This window comes from Sinohyriopsis cumingii, chromosome 3, assembly GCF_028554795.1.
Source record: "Sinohyriopsis cumingii isolate HCF-2022 chromosome 3, ASM2855479v2, whole genome shotgun sequence".
NCBI lineage: Eukaryota > Metazoa > Mollusca > Bivalvia > Unionida > Unionidae > Sinohyriopsis > Sinohyriopsis cumingii.
Genome location: NC_142963.1, coordinates 8,377,750 through 8,394,617, shown reverse-complemented (window position 1 = coordinate 8,394,617; position 16,868 = coordinate 8,377,750). Strand labels below are relative to the sequence as shown.

The 16,868-nt window shown below is 35.0% G+C and overlaps 1 protein-coding gene across 1 annotated transcript in view; it reads right to left on the bottom strand.

Annotated features, from left to right (window-relative positions):
- Window positions 1-651: 651 nt before the first annotated feature.
- Window positions 652-16,868, bottom strand: part of LOC149802439 (cytohesin-1-like) — a 149,010-nt gene continuing 132,793 nt past the window's right edge. Inside the window, exon 13 of the mRNA XM_089951662.1 lies at window positions 652-15,797. Within this exon, the coding sequence (XP_089807788.1) occupies window positions 15,725-15,797 (73 nt within the window). The 3' untranslated portion in view covers window positions 652-15,724. The remainder of the gene's footprint in view (window positions 15,798-16,868) is intronic.

Sequence of the window (16,868 nt, the reverse complement as noted above, 5' to 3'; positions counted from 1 at the left end):
TTTCAGGATAATACTATACACAGAGTAGACTGTAGAGATGTGATGTGATCTAGATTTTTAAATTAGCTTTAACAACTTTTTTCAGTCATATCGCTACGATGTCTGCATTGTGGCAGTTTATAGTGATGTTTAACACTATGGCATCATGCTACAGACAAGTAGCATGATGTCCCACCCAGTCACACTATCTTAACACCCGGTAGACCAGTCCTAAAACCTCTAAATCGTGAGCGCCTACCAAGGCAGCTGTTAGGACTAATTTTATAAGTCTTTGGTATGATTTGGTCAGGGTTCGAACCCATGACCACCTGCATCTGAAGCAGACGCTCTAACCACTAGGCCACCGGTGATTTTATTTTGTACATTTTCATATATTATCTTATTGAACATTTATTTGAAAAGCTTTATCTTCCAAAATTTTTGTGCAATTCCATTTGCACTGAGGTGTTGAAAACAATGTATATACTTGTCATAAAATAAATCAAAATAATCTGAACAACAACAATGGGTACCATTTTCACTCTGACAAGTGCTGTTGACATATCATACAGCAGTTTTTACAACCACTGTAGCTTCCTTATGTCAAATCTGTTGAAGAAAATGCAAAAAAGGAAATAATACCATTTAAAAAAATAACAATTCAGAATCGAATAAAATTTATGTTTTTATTACATGCATGACATATATGTATTTATATTGAATTCGCTTGTACTTCATTTTATTTTGGCAACAGCAGATTTTCATTCTATGTGTAATAAATTCCTATTAATGTAGACTAGACTGTTAAGTATCACTTTGTAGCAGGTAAGTACACAAACTTTGTATGTACAGCTATGATTATTGCAACATACTCCAAAGCATGGACAACTGTCATGTAACAAAAAAGGTTTTCCTTCAAAATACAATGTGATACTGCAAAACACTGGAAAATATAACTCTTTCTAACTGGTTGCAGCCCATCTGAAAATGTAACACTCTTTCTGACTGGTTGCAGCCCATCTGAAAGTGTAACACTCTTTCTGACTGGTTGTAACATAAAAATGTAACTTTTTATGACTACTTTCAACACATCTGAAAATGTAACACTCTTCCTGTCTTGTTGTAACACATTTGAAAATGTAACACTCATTCTGACTGGTTGAACATCAGAATGTCAGGAAATCATTTTATACAGTTAGCAGTTTTGATGATGCATTCTACCTGTACCATAGTCATTGGATAATTCCATATTATCTCAGAATAGGGATGGCTTGTATTGTTTTCAGACTGGCAGATGTATATCAATGGTCAGACTGTCACACATGTAATATTCATTAGCATCACAGACAAGAGTAAATTTGCAATAATCTTAACACTAGATCTGTCAGTTAGAGAGTGCTTAATGAGTACCCCCCTGCTCCCAGTCTGATTGTCCAAAAATGGGAATACCCCCCTGCTCCTGGTCCGATTGTCCAAAAATGGGAACATAACTCTGAAAGTAGTTCTCTGAAAATGTAGCATATGCTTTGGACACAAACCCTTCATCAATGAGACTTCAATTTGTACAGGAAACAATGAATAATCATGACACAGACTCCCAATTTTTTTCTTCTGGAATCAATATCAAGTCATGATACAACCAAAATCCAATACTTACATAATCAATACCAATTCATGATACAACTAAAATCCATTTTGTTTTACACAAATCAATCCCTAGTCATGATACAACCAAATTTTTTTAATACAGGAATCGATACCTATTCATAATACAATCAAAATCTAATTTTTACAGGAATTAATACCTAGTTATGATACAACCACAGTCCAATTTTCACTGGAATCAATACCTAGTCATGATACAATCTGACTCCAAATTTTTACAGGAATTAATACCTAATCATATTATATCTGGTTCCACGATGATATCTCAAATAATTCAGGAAATTAAAGTATGATGGATGGACATGTCAACTTTATTATACCCGCTCACCCCCACACTCCATTTGATTTTAAATTCATTACACACACTCACCCTCCTCCCCTTTATTTGGTTAGGACTCGAGGATATATATTAGCTAATCTTAAAACATGGGACAGTTGTCCACAAATCAGGTCTTTTTAACTAATGGAATAAATAACAGAAAGAACAATTACCATTTGAGAATTCATAAACAGTAATTTGTGTACATGTCAAGATCAAAAGAAATATGAATGCAATGGTGTAGAAGTCTTGAACAAAGCTTTGAAATGTATTCATACAATAAATATCAAATTCTTAAATCAAGCATTATCAAAACAGTGCATTATCCAGCGTAAAATGCTCCTGTACATGTGCAGAAATGGATCTGTGTACATGCCACTATTGCCAAATCTGAATGCATTTAGAACCATTATTCAAGCAGAATTCCAACCATTATTCCAAGTGGAATTCCAGCCATTATTCCAAGTAGAATTCCAACCATTATTACAAGTGGAATTCCAACCATTATATCAAGAGGAATTCCATCCATTTATACAAGTGGAATTCCAACCATTATTTCAAGCGGAATTCCAACCAATTATACAAGCGGAGTCAGGCAACTCATTCAGAGGCATTTCACGCTAGGTTTGTAATATTTATGTGACAGTCAAGATACGACACTAGGTTTGTAATATTTATGTGTCAGTCAAGATACCACGCTAGGTTTGTAATATTTATGTGACAGTCAAGATACCACGCTAGGTTTGTAATATTTATGTGACAGTCAAGATACCATGCTAGGTTTGTAATATTTATGTGACAGTCAAAATACCACGCAAGGTTTGTAATATTTATGTGACAGTCAAGATACGACGCTACGTTTGTAATATTTATGTGTCAGTCAAGATACCGTGCTAGGTTTGTAATATTTATGTGACAGTCAAGATACCATGCTAGGTTTGTAATATTTACGTGACAGTCAAGATACCATGCTAGGTTTGTAATATTTACATGACAGTCAAGATACCACGCTAGGTTTGTAATATTTATATGACAGTCAAAATACCACGCTAGGTTTGTAATACTTATGTGACAGTCAAGATACCATGCTAGGTTTGTAATATTTACATGAGTCAAGATACCACGCTAGGTTTGTAATATTTACGTGTCAGTCAAGATACCATGCTAGGTTTGTAATATTTACGTGACAGTCAAGATACCATGCTAGGTTTGTAATATTTATGTGATAGTCAAGATACCACGCTAGGTTTGTAATATTTATATGACAGTCAAGATACCACGCTAGGTTTGTAATATTTACGTGACAGTCAAGATACCACGCTAGGTTTGTAATATTTACGTGACAGTCAAGATACCACGCTAGGTTTGTAATATTTACATGACAGTCAAGATGCATAACAATCAATATTGATAAATTCATATGTTGCAAGTAATCCTAGTGCAAACTTTTTCAACCCTCACCGAAAGCTCAAAAACTGTATACAATGTATATTACACTTATATCAATTGTACATGTATATATAAATACTTTATGATAAAATTTCCATGATAAGATTTCCTCCCTTTGTTGTAAAGTGGCTACCTGTTAAGGTCCATCTCAAAGCCACTTTCTAATAAGACCACTTCATCCAGCATCAAAGTACATTTCTGACATTTGTCCCCCCAAAGGGGCCACACAATACTGTCAAAGGATGGTCAATAAAGAAAAGGGGTGGAGTGGTGGTAGTGTTACTGCAACTTCTCCATTTACTGACTCTCTACCAAAACTTCTATCCCATGACGTGTTACCCATGTTTAACTTTAAAGAGTCATATGTAAGTACTATGGTATCAGGCATTTTCATGGGGGACCAATTTTCATGGTTTCTGTTGTTGCCCTGAACCTTGAATTGAAAGACCAAGGAAAAATTAGCCTTGGGTTATGACACCCTCCCCCTTTTTTTAACTGTGTTTCATTCCTAGAGATTAATACTGAAATTTTGTAATAAAATATTAGCTTTTACATGTATTTATTTTACCTCTATCAGAAAACGAATTACAAAGCATTTTATATAGTTTCAATGCACACATATCGATGAGGTATCCATTTGCTGTAATTTTCATTAAATGCCTTAAATAATTATGTTTGATATGCAATGTCAGAGAGAAATGAGAAATAAGCATCAGATATCCAAAGTTGTAATTAAAAATGAAAGAAAGAGTATTAAAGGATACTAGCATAGGAAAATTAAAAATGTAACTTATTCAAATCGTTCCTTCATTTGAGTACAACTGTTTATGAAAAATTTATTTTATCTGTGTATTTTGGCTTGAATCATTTTTATTAATGAACATTATGTTTATACACTAGTTACAGCAGGCATTAAAACTCATGCTTCACCGATTTTTGGACCAAGCCACAGAATCAACATTGTGTCAGTTAGGGTATACACAAAGGTCTGACAGCTAAATAATCTCCAAATACAGAATTAAACAAGTCCAGATTTCTAAAAAAAAACTGACAATTAGGTCTGATCTTTCACTCATTGTCACGTGACCTGCAATTATCCCTGACGAAGTTGCATGGCTCACTAATACAAGAGCAGTGATCATCACCAGTAACATCTCTCTTTTCATCAATGGCCTCAACGACCTGTTTAGCATACCATTTGTGGAAGTGTGATTTTAATTCTTTGTCCTCTTTATTTATATGAAGTCTAGTGGTTGAAGTTGTTGTGTACATGAGGCAACCACATACAAATGAGTGATTCCAATATCTTTCAATTTAGTTAGCATCTTGGCGGCATTGGCTTAATTTTGATTTTGAGCACTCAGACAGAAACATGGTGTAAATGATTAATCCTGACCAGTTTTATTTGTGCTCAAAGAAGTGGAAATTTTATTTTATTGTTGTTGGCTGTGTTAGTTTCCAGTTAAGTTATTCACTATGACAAAAACACTAACTAGTGAACTTGTCAGTCTTTGATTTGTACTCATATGTGTTGTTGATTTGTACTCATATGTGTGGTAGTATTCTTTTAAATACTCAAGCAATTAAAATCAGCACAGTTATATTCTTCTATATTCATTATTTAGTAATTTATAGAGGTTAAAATATGCAAACTTTGACAAGCAAAAGTATAAATTAAGTATCCACAAAAATGTCTTTTATTTTGTTTACAAAACCACAACAATTGAGCCCCAACAAGACAAATTATCCTACAGTATCTAACTCAATTGAAAACATGTATGGAAAAAAAGAATACATTGCTGGGTCTGATGATGTAGATTGTGTAAACAATATGTATGTCCTGTTTTGCAACAAGAAATCCCAAAACAAGGATAGACAAAACATGAAAAATGGCATGTAATTTCTATTGGGCTACTATAACTCCAACATCTGGTTAAAAATTAATTCTCAAAAAAGCAATCAGTCTTCATACTTACTGTTATGTACCTATCTCACCTCAAATATACAAGTACAGACATTCATGCATATTATCTATAAAATACTTACACAGAAAAATGTTAGGAATATACTCCAACATATAAACTGACAACTTGTTGCTCAAAGTGTGGAGAATCTAGATGTAAGTTCACATGGCAAACATACTGTATATTTCCAAAAATATTGACTATTTACATTCTTTAAAACCCTCTGCCTCACATAAAATATTACAGATAAGGGCTATCCAGAAAGCTAATAAACACATTCTTTTATATTGTTAGTGAAAATAAAAGAAGACACTTCTTTCTTATTATAATGGATACTTTCTACCATTAAAATAATTAAAATACAACACCTCTTTTTTATTATAATTTATGTTTTCTACTATTAAAAAATGACTCTTCCTATGTATTATACTGGATATTTTCGACCATTAAAAGATAACTCTTTTTAAAATTATAACTGATATTTTCTATCATTAAAAACAAAACACAAAACATTTATTGTTATATATAGCATTGCCAAACTCATTGCTTGAAATTTCACATCAACATCTTCAAAGTAATCAAAACAATGAGATCATAGACTCCACTAAAACAAAAACAAAAAAAATTGTCAGTAAAGGGAGGTTACTCAGCATACTTAAATATATATGTGAAACCAGGGTGACCATCAGAAACACTGGATTTTGAAGAAAAAACCCCACTATTTTTGAAAGTACAACTATTCACAACACACTTCAGTAAGTAAATTTCAGCTCAATAATCTACACCTGATGAATGTTAATGAACATGGTTTATAACTGTATGCCCCCCAAAAATAAATTATAACTATACAAAGTAATGTACAAGCACAGTAGAGTGAATGAATTATATGAGGAAATAAAATGTATACCCCTCCAGTGGAAACAGGTGATCATAATCTTTGTAGGTCAGTCTTCCTTTTTTTACTGACCTGAATAAAGTTTGTCTCCTAAGACAGGGTAACAAAAATAAAATAGTATGCATGTTACAGATGTTACACAGTATGCATGTAACAGATGTTACTTATTATGCATGTAACAGATGTTACACAGTATGCATGTAACAGATGTTATATAGTATGCATGTCACAAATGTTACACAGTGTGCATGTAACAGATGTTACATAGTATGCATGTAACAGATGTTACACAGTATGCATGTTACAGATGTTATATAGTATGCATGTTACAGATGTTACATAGTATGCACATTACAGATGTTACACAGTATGCATGTTACACAGTATGCATGTTACAGATGTTACATAGTATGCATGTTACAGATGTTACATAGTATGCATGTTACAGATGTTACACAGTATGCATGTTACAGATGTACCATTTCTTAAGTATTTAAAATCTTCATGCAGTTAATCTTTATTTTAAAAATATATATGTATATATAGGTTTTAGGAACTTATCTCAGTTGTAGTGGTACAGTGATCAACCTCTTATATACATGGCCACCCATTCTGCACCAAGAAAGTGTCCTCATAAGAGGGGTAGCCTTTCCAGAGGGGATTATATTTGCAAGAAGTACATGTATGCATATGTAGTAAGAAAGCTATATGTAACTTAAATGAATTTAATATATCCAATTAAAAGTAGAAATTAACTATGGAAAGTTTCTTCTAATATTAATTCAAGTGAACATGCAATAATAGTTCTTGATTCTTAAGCATGAAATGTGAGTGGGGAATTGTTGGTATGCTCATGGCAAAAACATTCAAACACATTGTCATTTAAATCTTGGTAAAATCATCACTTGGTATTTGAATCATTCTCATTCCATTTTGCCACTGCTGCCGAGTTAATTTCTCTTCGTGTCTGAATGCTATATTAAGCCTATGTAGACCAGGTTATGACCTTGACAATTATGTCCAGTCGTAATCATCAAAGTTATGACCTCAACAGCTGTGTCATGGTCAAAACTCTATCACAATATTGCTGAGCCCTGTAAATTTCATCATTTGTTGATAATCACATAGTATTAACCTAAGTGGTACATGGTACATGTTACAATTTACTTTTGCCAACACTTCTCTCAGTAATGAGAACAGGCAACAGTAGAGATTACTGGATTACTTACCTAACCATATGAATTAAATACTGGTTTTGGACACATTTGATAAATATGGCCCATTTTGAGGGGTAAATTTGACATTTTTGGTCTAAAATGCTGCATCAGAGGGTAAACAAACTCATCAGTGATGAGAAAACTTGCCATGTAAAGGGTGCGGCTGCTGGTGAGGGGGCCATACAAGAGGTGGACCACTATAATTATTTCTACCATATGTTTCTGATGGAAGAATGTTCCACAACATAGCTCACTGTGATTCCATGAAGTAATCCTAACATGTTACTACAAAACTATTTAAATATTAATAAAATACTAAATACTGACATTAATATACAAGTAGGTAATAATTCAATACAACTCTATATTCATATGTGCAATTTATGAGACAAGTTTTGTATTTGATGTATTTTTAGGTAAATATCATTTTGTGTTTGTATAATTACTAAAAGACCAGAGTGAGGCATCTTCAAAAATACAATTTATAGTCTACAAGTTCAAAGTATGTACATTTTAAACTGGCCAGGTGGTGAGAAAAATATCATGTGAAAATATATTTACCACGAATAATGCATAAGGACTAATTAAATTTTTCAACATTGCTTCACAGTCAAAATGTAAATTAATTCATACTGGACGGAACACCTTACCAAAAAGAATGTGCAAGGAGGACCTACTTAAAGGTACTTTAATTTTCTTACATTTACATAAAGACCTGTGTAATCCAAAAACATTTAAAACTCAAATGTATCTTTTATCTCCTCCTCATATGCTAAGTCAAATCAAGATATACCTATTACCAAACCTAGTAATCTGAAGAAATAACTATCATTTATCTTCCACTAGTAAGAACCCACCATCAATACTCAGAAATGTCTGACATGACATGGCCTGAAAATATCTGACATGACATGGCCTGAGAGTATCTGACATGACACGGCCTGACAGTATCTGACATGAAATGGGCTGAAAAAAATAAGATCTACTAATTTTAAACTTAAGCCTGGAGATCCTAAGCCTGATTTAGAACTTGAGTTTTCACTAATCAGAAATAACCTCATTTATGACTGGATGAAACAAACATTCAAAAGTAACGTCACTTGTGCTTGGATGAAACAAAATCTCAAGCTCAACGAGAGATTATGATTTCCAGCCCAGATTCCTAGGATTGGACAGAGTTATAATTTATTAAATTTGAGATGCTCAATACAATTAATGTACAGAGCAGTTATATGTGATGAAATTCTGCATTTAAAAAAAATAAAAACCTATGACCATTTCAACTTTATTTGATTTATCTGTACCTCTAATTGTCTTTTTAAAAGGGATTTCTTTTGACATCCACCCAATATTTGATTTTAGATGCATTTTAAAATACATACAATAAGACTACAGACATTAGAATTAAAGGATTAACTTTCATGAAAGAATTATACATTTTCTTGCAGTAGACAAAGTACAGACTATTTAAAATGACAGTCACTTTGTGGACTTGGGGATATAGACCAAGTACAGCCCCATTCAAAATGGCTTGTTCCCTTGTGGATTTGAGGATGTAGACAAAAAAGTACATTCAATTTAAAAATGACTTGCCCTGTGGGCTAGGAGATGTAGACCAAGTACAGTCCATTCAAGATGACTTGTCCCCTTGTGGGTTTGGGATGTAGACCAAGCAGTCCATTCAAAATGACTTGTCCCCTTGTGGGTGTGGGGATGAAAAAGAAACCTGATGCATTCTCCCGCATGATGCCAGAGATGACTAATGGAGACTCAATAGTCCGCATGATGCCAGAGATGACTAATGGAGACTCAATAGTCAGCATGATGCCAGAGATGACTAATGGAGAGTCAATAGTCAGCATGATGCCAGAGATGACTAATGGAGACTCAAACCAAACCAAGTTAAAATAAAAAATGAATTTCTGTGATACAAACACCAAACCAAACCAAACCAAATCAAACAAAAATAAATTACTCCAGGTCAAGCTAAAAATCTCTTTGATGTTACCATACAAAGTAGATATAACAGGAGTACTCACATTATAAGAAATATGCAAAATTTGCCAAAAATCTTGAACGAGCCTTGGTGATCATAAGAATGACAATTCATAAATTTTATCTGAAATATTGTGTGAGTTTACTTACAAAAAATACTGAATTTATGAAAACTTAAGGCATGCCTTACAAATAACCTTCAAATGTCTTTGAACAGGATGCCTTTGCCTTACATGACATGATGTGCTATTATGTTTGTAATACAGAAAAATGATACAAATATGGTAACAATGTTATAATAGTAATTATTATAATAATGCTATTATAATTACAAATATAACAAACATCAGTATGACAAAAAAGTGTCATTATGTGATGCAATAGTGCTTAAATTTGTAAATCTGAAATTTTATGCAATAACAGATTACTCGGACATGATGGTGAAGGATGTTTCAATTAAAACATTGTCAAATACTGAAGAAAACTTTTTAGTGTAAAATGTTTCTTGAATAATAATTACCTGCTCATAATACCTTAGGAGTATGACCAGTACCTTGCAAATCCAACCCTCCCAAGTTAAATTTTAACTATAAGAATAGCTTCCATTGTGTGTCGACATAGGCAGACATCAAGTAAGAGTGACTGCCACTTGGATGGATTGATCAGTGCTGAATTCCATCCAAACATACCGGAAAGGAATGCATGTTTTGCCAGTTGGATGTAACTGTAGAAGGCTGGGAGAGTGTATCCATATTATGATTAAGTATTATCAAAGAAACTTATTTTACTCCACATACTGGTTTCTTCCTAAGATGTGGCAGCCATAAAGTCAGATTGCCAATAAGCAGTAGCCATAAAGTCAGATTGCCAATAAGCAGCAGCCATAGTCAGATTGCCAATAAGCAGTAGCCATAAAGTCAGATTGCCAATAAGCAGCAGCCATAAAGTCAGATTGCCAATAAGCAGCAGCCATAAAGTCAGATTGCCAATAAGCAGTAGCCATAAAGTCAGATTGCCAATAAGCAGTAGCCATAAAGTCAGATTGCCAATAAGCAGTAGCCATAAAGTCAGATTGCCAATAAGCAGCAGCCACAATGATAGATTTCCCATAAGCAGCAGCCACTAAGATAGATTGTTTGAGCAGCAGCCACAAAGACAACTGCCTATGAGCGGCATCCACAAAAACAGATTTGCTGATGAGCAGCAGCCACAAAAACAGATGCTAAAAAGGAAGTGTAATCATGGCATTGTGGCTGACTGGATCAATAGAAAGGGAAGGAAAATCTTCCCTGTTCTTAATGCCATGGAGGCTGCATCCTGTTCCTTTATCTTTCCAAGGAGACTATGGCATAGCTTTGGGTCTATCAGTCTGTGAAGTTTGCATTTCAGTGGCCTAATTAAATCCAAGGAAGTTACATGATGGCATGGCTTTGAGTCTATCAACCTGTGAAGTTGCAGACTCTTAGGGACCTACTGCAATCCAAAGGAAGTTGCATGATGATAGCCCAATCCAAGGGAGGTTACATGATGATAGCCCAATCCAAGGGAGGTTACATGATGATAGCCCAATCCAAGGGAGGTTACATGATGATAGCCCAATCCAGGGGGGTTTACATGATGATAGCCCAATCCAAGGGGAGGTTACACGATGATAGCCCAATCCAAGGGAGGTTACATGATGATAGCCCAATCCAAGGGAGGTTACATGATGATAGCCCAATCCAAGGGAGGTTACATGATGGTAGCCCAATTCAAGGGAGGTTACATGATGATAGCCCAATCCAAGGGAAGTTACATTATGTAATCCAGTCCAAAGGAAGTTGCAAGATGATAGCGCAATCCAAGGGAAGTTGCATTATGTAACCCAATCCAAGGGAAGTTACATGATGATAACCCAGACAGCAGAGGTGGACAGAAATGCATCAAAGGAAAAAAAACAGACACAGCAATGGCATGAGGTGAGTACTGTGCTTCTATATCACTGCTTGACCCATGAGACAGACTCCATAGCACAGTTCTTGATGAAAGGGTTTAAGCTGTATTCTGACTGCTGAAGCATTGGTCCTAAACCAAGTCAAACATGATAGCATTAGCCCTATAAACCAAGTCAAACATGATAGCATTAGCCCTAAAAACCAAGTTAAACATGATAGCATTAGCCCTATAAACCAAGTCAAACATGACAGCATTAGCCCTATAAACCAAGTCAAACACGATAGCATTAGCCCTATAAACCAAGTCAAACACAATAGCATTAGCCCTATAAACCAAGTCAAACAGGAGTCTTATTGTTATCATATACCAAAACATTTTGCCTCTCAGGGCTATCAGCAGGTGAGGGTAGGCTGTGTTCAGATTGCAGAAAAAGAGCCATTTGTCTGCAACTTGGTTAGACTTTGTTTCTTCCACTGACATTGTTGGATTGAGCTTTTGGCTTATCATCACAAGTCATCGTATTCAAGACAATTGCAGAAAGTACTGTAAATGGTCTGGGGACAGGTATTGGGAATCCTGGACTGTAATGTCACAGCAGTAGTACTGTATTGGGCCATGTAGCCAGTTGATGTTGGTAAGCAACAGCAGTAGGTCCATAATGGTCATGTACTACAACGGGCAGTCGCCTCCCCTCAGGCTTGATGGGATTTGATGTTGACTGTGAATGATCTAAAACTGATCACAGATTCCATGCTTGACAGAACTGAGTTATCTTCTCCTCCCTTTCTGGTGTAAAGTTCATGATGCAGGGACAGTTTAGGGGATATCCAATGCCTGTAATTGCATCAGGCCATGTCTGAGCTTGTGCTAATTGTTATCAATCTGCCTCTAATGTCATTCTTTGAAAGATGAAGACGGGCTGTTGTACTTACAAGGTATTAGTCCTAACAGTATTGCCCAAAGCATTAGTTCTGGTTGAGGACATAAAGGTATTAGTCCTAACAGTATTGCCCAAAGCATCAGTCCAGTTGAGGACATAAAGGTTGTTGTTGTTGTTGTAGGCCTTAATGCCATTTTTCAGCACAAGACAGGCTATACATGGTGACCAGTATAAATGGTGGAGGAAGAACCCAGGAAAATCCCAGAAAGAACCACCAACCCATGAAAAGCTACTGGCAAGCTTTCTCACATACCCACACTGGCTGAATCCGAGACTCGAACACACACAGACAGAGGTGAGATGGCAGTGATCTGTAATGGTAAGCGCTTTAGACCACTCAGCCACTCGGGGCCCCCAGACATTAAGGTAGAGCAAGGGCTCATGACACACTGTGTGAATGTGCTCTCTGCTACCAACATTACTGCGAAAGGAAATCTGTTCACTGAGGTGGTGGCAGTAGCAATACTATTGGCATCTTCCACTCTGTGCATTTATCTGCCTTGCCTTTAATGTCTCAAGAATGGTCCGAATCACACTCCCACTTTCTGGACATGTCTGATCAACCGAGGCCAGTTTAATATGCTTGCCTTTTTTTTACTGAGAGCTCATTGTCCTGACACCTAAATATACAGATCAAAGCAACCAGTCAAGTGTTGTATGAACTTATCATAAAGTGGACACTAAGGAATAAAATGAAGATAGAAAATTTTGTCCTGGACAGAAAAGAGCATCAAAAAGTTTGAAATACAGTGTAAACTTACTTCCCTTAGATGACAAAATCCTCCAACTTGCTCAGTAGTGTGGAAAATACCACATGATCCAAGATTTTTCTGTGATGTCTCTGAAAAAGCATGCTTTCTAGCACAAGTGGCAGTAGTAACTTAAGCATGGACAGGATTTGACACCAAGACCTCTATCCGAAGGAAGATCACTCTTGTCTGACTACCATCTATGTGGACGAACAACTAAGCTAAAATTTAACTTGGGAGAGCTTAATTTGCAAGGCAGCGGTCATACCTCTAAGGTATTATGACTGGGTAACATATCTGAAGAAGCATGACACAACATCAATACTGCTGAATGCAGCTTATAATTATTATCAGTTTGCTTCAACACTGTCTATTAAAGATGAAAACAAATTTCAAGTGAGACCTTTTTCAAACTAATTTCCATGTCATTAAGCAAAAGACTGCTCTAAAAAGTAATTCAAAAATTATCATCAATCAAATCAAGCCATCTAATTAGCAGATAATTTTGCACCATTTGGAAGTAATCTCTAAATAAAAAGATGGAATATGTATAGAAGTACTCAACATTAAGATAAGAAGGTGAACCATGAAAGTAGTTCAAAATACAAATTACTGATAAGGTACATGTCAATTAGTGGAATGTTCCACACTGAAAATTTAGTCAGTGGTATATTATGTATCGAGGATTTAAAACAATGGGTGATTGTGAATTGACTGTGCAAACAGTCTGTCCAATAATTTATACACCAAGGAAATATGGAAAGGAAATTGAATCAATTCAGTTGATTAATAATTGCAGACTATATAACTGAATTATAGATAGTGAGTATTAACAGGAAAAAGCAACATACATGAAAATGAACATCTTGTACACTAGAATCTATGCTCTATATTTCATTTCATCTAATGTTGAAATATTCATCTATTATTTAAGTTATAGTTGTAGAAAAGACCAAGTTTTATTTACCTTAAACTGAAGAGTCAAAAACCTAGGCAAAACAAAACAAGACAAAAAACAAGAGGCCCAATGGGGGCCTGATAATGCTAACCTGGCTTATATAGCTTATGGCTATTTCACTCAGCTGGATTATGTAGTACTATATAAACACATCCTATGAAAAGTACTTCCCAAACTTTTTGTGTCATGTTCATTTTACCCTATTTTGAAAAAATATATCTGATAACATGTCTTTCTAAAAGTAAAGGCATAATTAATATCCACAAATATGGTTTCGCGATTGATAATAAGGACAGCCAATCAGATCCATGATTACATCATTAATATCCATAGACTCTGTTCATTATAGAACCCATTCAAGATCTTGACGACATAAGTCCTTATTTCAGGTCTGATCCAAATGGGATCAGAAATATGGTTTCCAGAGTGACAACAAGCACAGCCAATCAGAATGCAAGATCACCTGATTAGTATGCATGCATCTCACTCATTACTGAACTTACAAGATCTTGATGACATAAGCATACATTTCATGTCTGATTAAAATTGGTCAAGATATACGACCTCCAAAAAGGCAACAATTTCACCTAATCAGATGTAAGATCAACTCATTGATGTACCTACATCTCACCCATTAATGATTTCATCTGAGATCTCAGAGGTATCTATTCCAAGTCGGATCAAAATCTGATCAGAAATCTGACCTCCAGAGTGGTATCAGGGTCAGCCAATCAGATGCAAGATCACCTCCTTAGTATGTGTGGATCTCACTTTTTATGCAGGTAACCCAAGTTCTTGGTGATATAAGCCTACATTTAATGTTTGATCAAAATCAGATCAGAAATATGACCTCTGGAGGTGTAACAAGCTCCCCCAATTAGATTCAAGATCACCAACTTGGTATGTATGGATTTTGCACATTATCAAACTCATCTGAGATTTTAATGACATAATCAATGATTCCAAGTTTCATCAAAATTGGATCAGAAATATGACCTCCAGTGTGGTAACAAGCTCTGCCAATCAGAAGCATTGTCAGTTTACGGATGGATCTCATTCTTTATCATACTTGCTCAGTAGTAATAATGATTTAAGCGTACATTTGATAAAAACTGGATAGGAAATATGGCCTTAAGAGTGGTAACAAGGTTAACTAATTAGATGCAAGATCGCTTAATTATTATGCACAGATCGCTCAGTTATTATGCATAGATCATGCTTGCTACTGAACTTTTTTGTTTTGTGTTTGATGATAGAAACCCATATTTCAAGTTCAACTGAAATCGGTTCAGAAGAGTGGTAACAAACAACGGCTTAAAGCAGGAAGTACCATAGATGACACGATGGACACATGGCCATACCATAAACTCGCTTGGCTTTTCGGCAAGGTGAACTAAACATAAAATCATAAAACATGTTCCTTATGATCTTGCCGTAATTCATAATTTACAAAAAAAGATGCCAGTTGTGGCAAATCTCTGGTCCAGTAAAGGAATATGTTATCTTCAAAAACACCTAATTAATTACAAGTACAATCAAATCCCTGATACATTGATTAAACTGATTAGAACAGAGCTCCAATACATCACAATTCATCAAAAAACGTTCACCAGAACTGTCTCTGCATCCTCCATGTTGCATAGTAACACAGTGGGTTGCTCATTTTGGCTGTGCTGCCTTCTTCCTTCGAGCTGACAGCATGTCATAAAATGGATTTTCACTAATACAGGATCTGTAAGAAATAAAATTATATCAACTTTCTACTGTATAACTAACAAATAAATAACAAATAATGGACAGAACTGCTTTCTACCTACCTTATAAATATCATATTAATTTGAATATTTTGAAATCACGTTCACTAATACAACTGTAACAATTATCAATAAATTTAAGCTGACTGTGTCTAGTACACTAAGGATTTATTTCCTAATGCAGGACAACAATGACACTAAGGATTTATTTCCTAATGCAGGATAACAATGACACTAAGGATTTATTTCCTAATGAAGGATAACAATGACACTAAGGATTTATTTCCTAATGCAGGATAACAATGACACTAAGGATTTATTTCCTAATGCAGGATAACAATGACACTAAGGATTTATTTCCTAATGCAGGATAACAATGACACTAAGGATTTATTTCCTAATGCAGGATAACAATGACACTAAGGATTTATTTCCTAATGTAGGATAACAATTCTCAATAAAATTACACTGACTGGCATAGTACCATGTCAGACTTATTTCACATGCTGAAAACATTGTACCAATTATCAATAAACTTATGCTTACTGTGGCATAGCACTATACAAAACTTATTTTACAAAGCAGGACAACACTGTATCAACTGTCAATAAAACAACACTGCTTGCAGTGTAGGATCATATAAAATTTATTTCACAATGCAGGACACAAACAATTTCCAAGGTAGCATAAAATCAGCTTAACAAAAGTAGGGAAAAAATAAGCCCCTGAAAGTACCTGCATACAAACAAATTGTTAATGAAACTTCAAAGACACTGGTAGTAATCAGTAGTGTTGTGAATTTGCATGACTGATGATCAGTTAATTCATCGATTTTAATCAGTTGGAGATATTCTCTATATTTCTTTTACTGATAATTTCATTTTTACATCCTTATAAACATTGTTTGGTGTCCCTGAATTGTTGTTGTTCTTGTTGTTTTCAGTTTGATGCCATTTCTCAGTGCAAGATAGGCTATACATGGCAGCTAGTATAACTGGTGAAGGAAGAACACAGGAAAACACTGGCAAGCTACTGGCAGCTTTCTCATA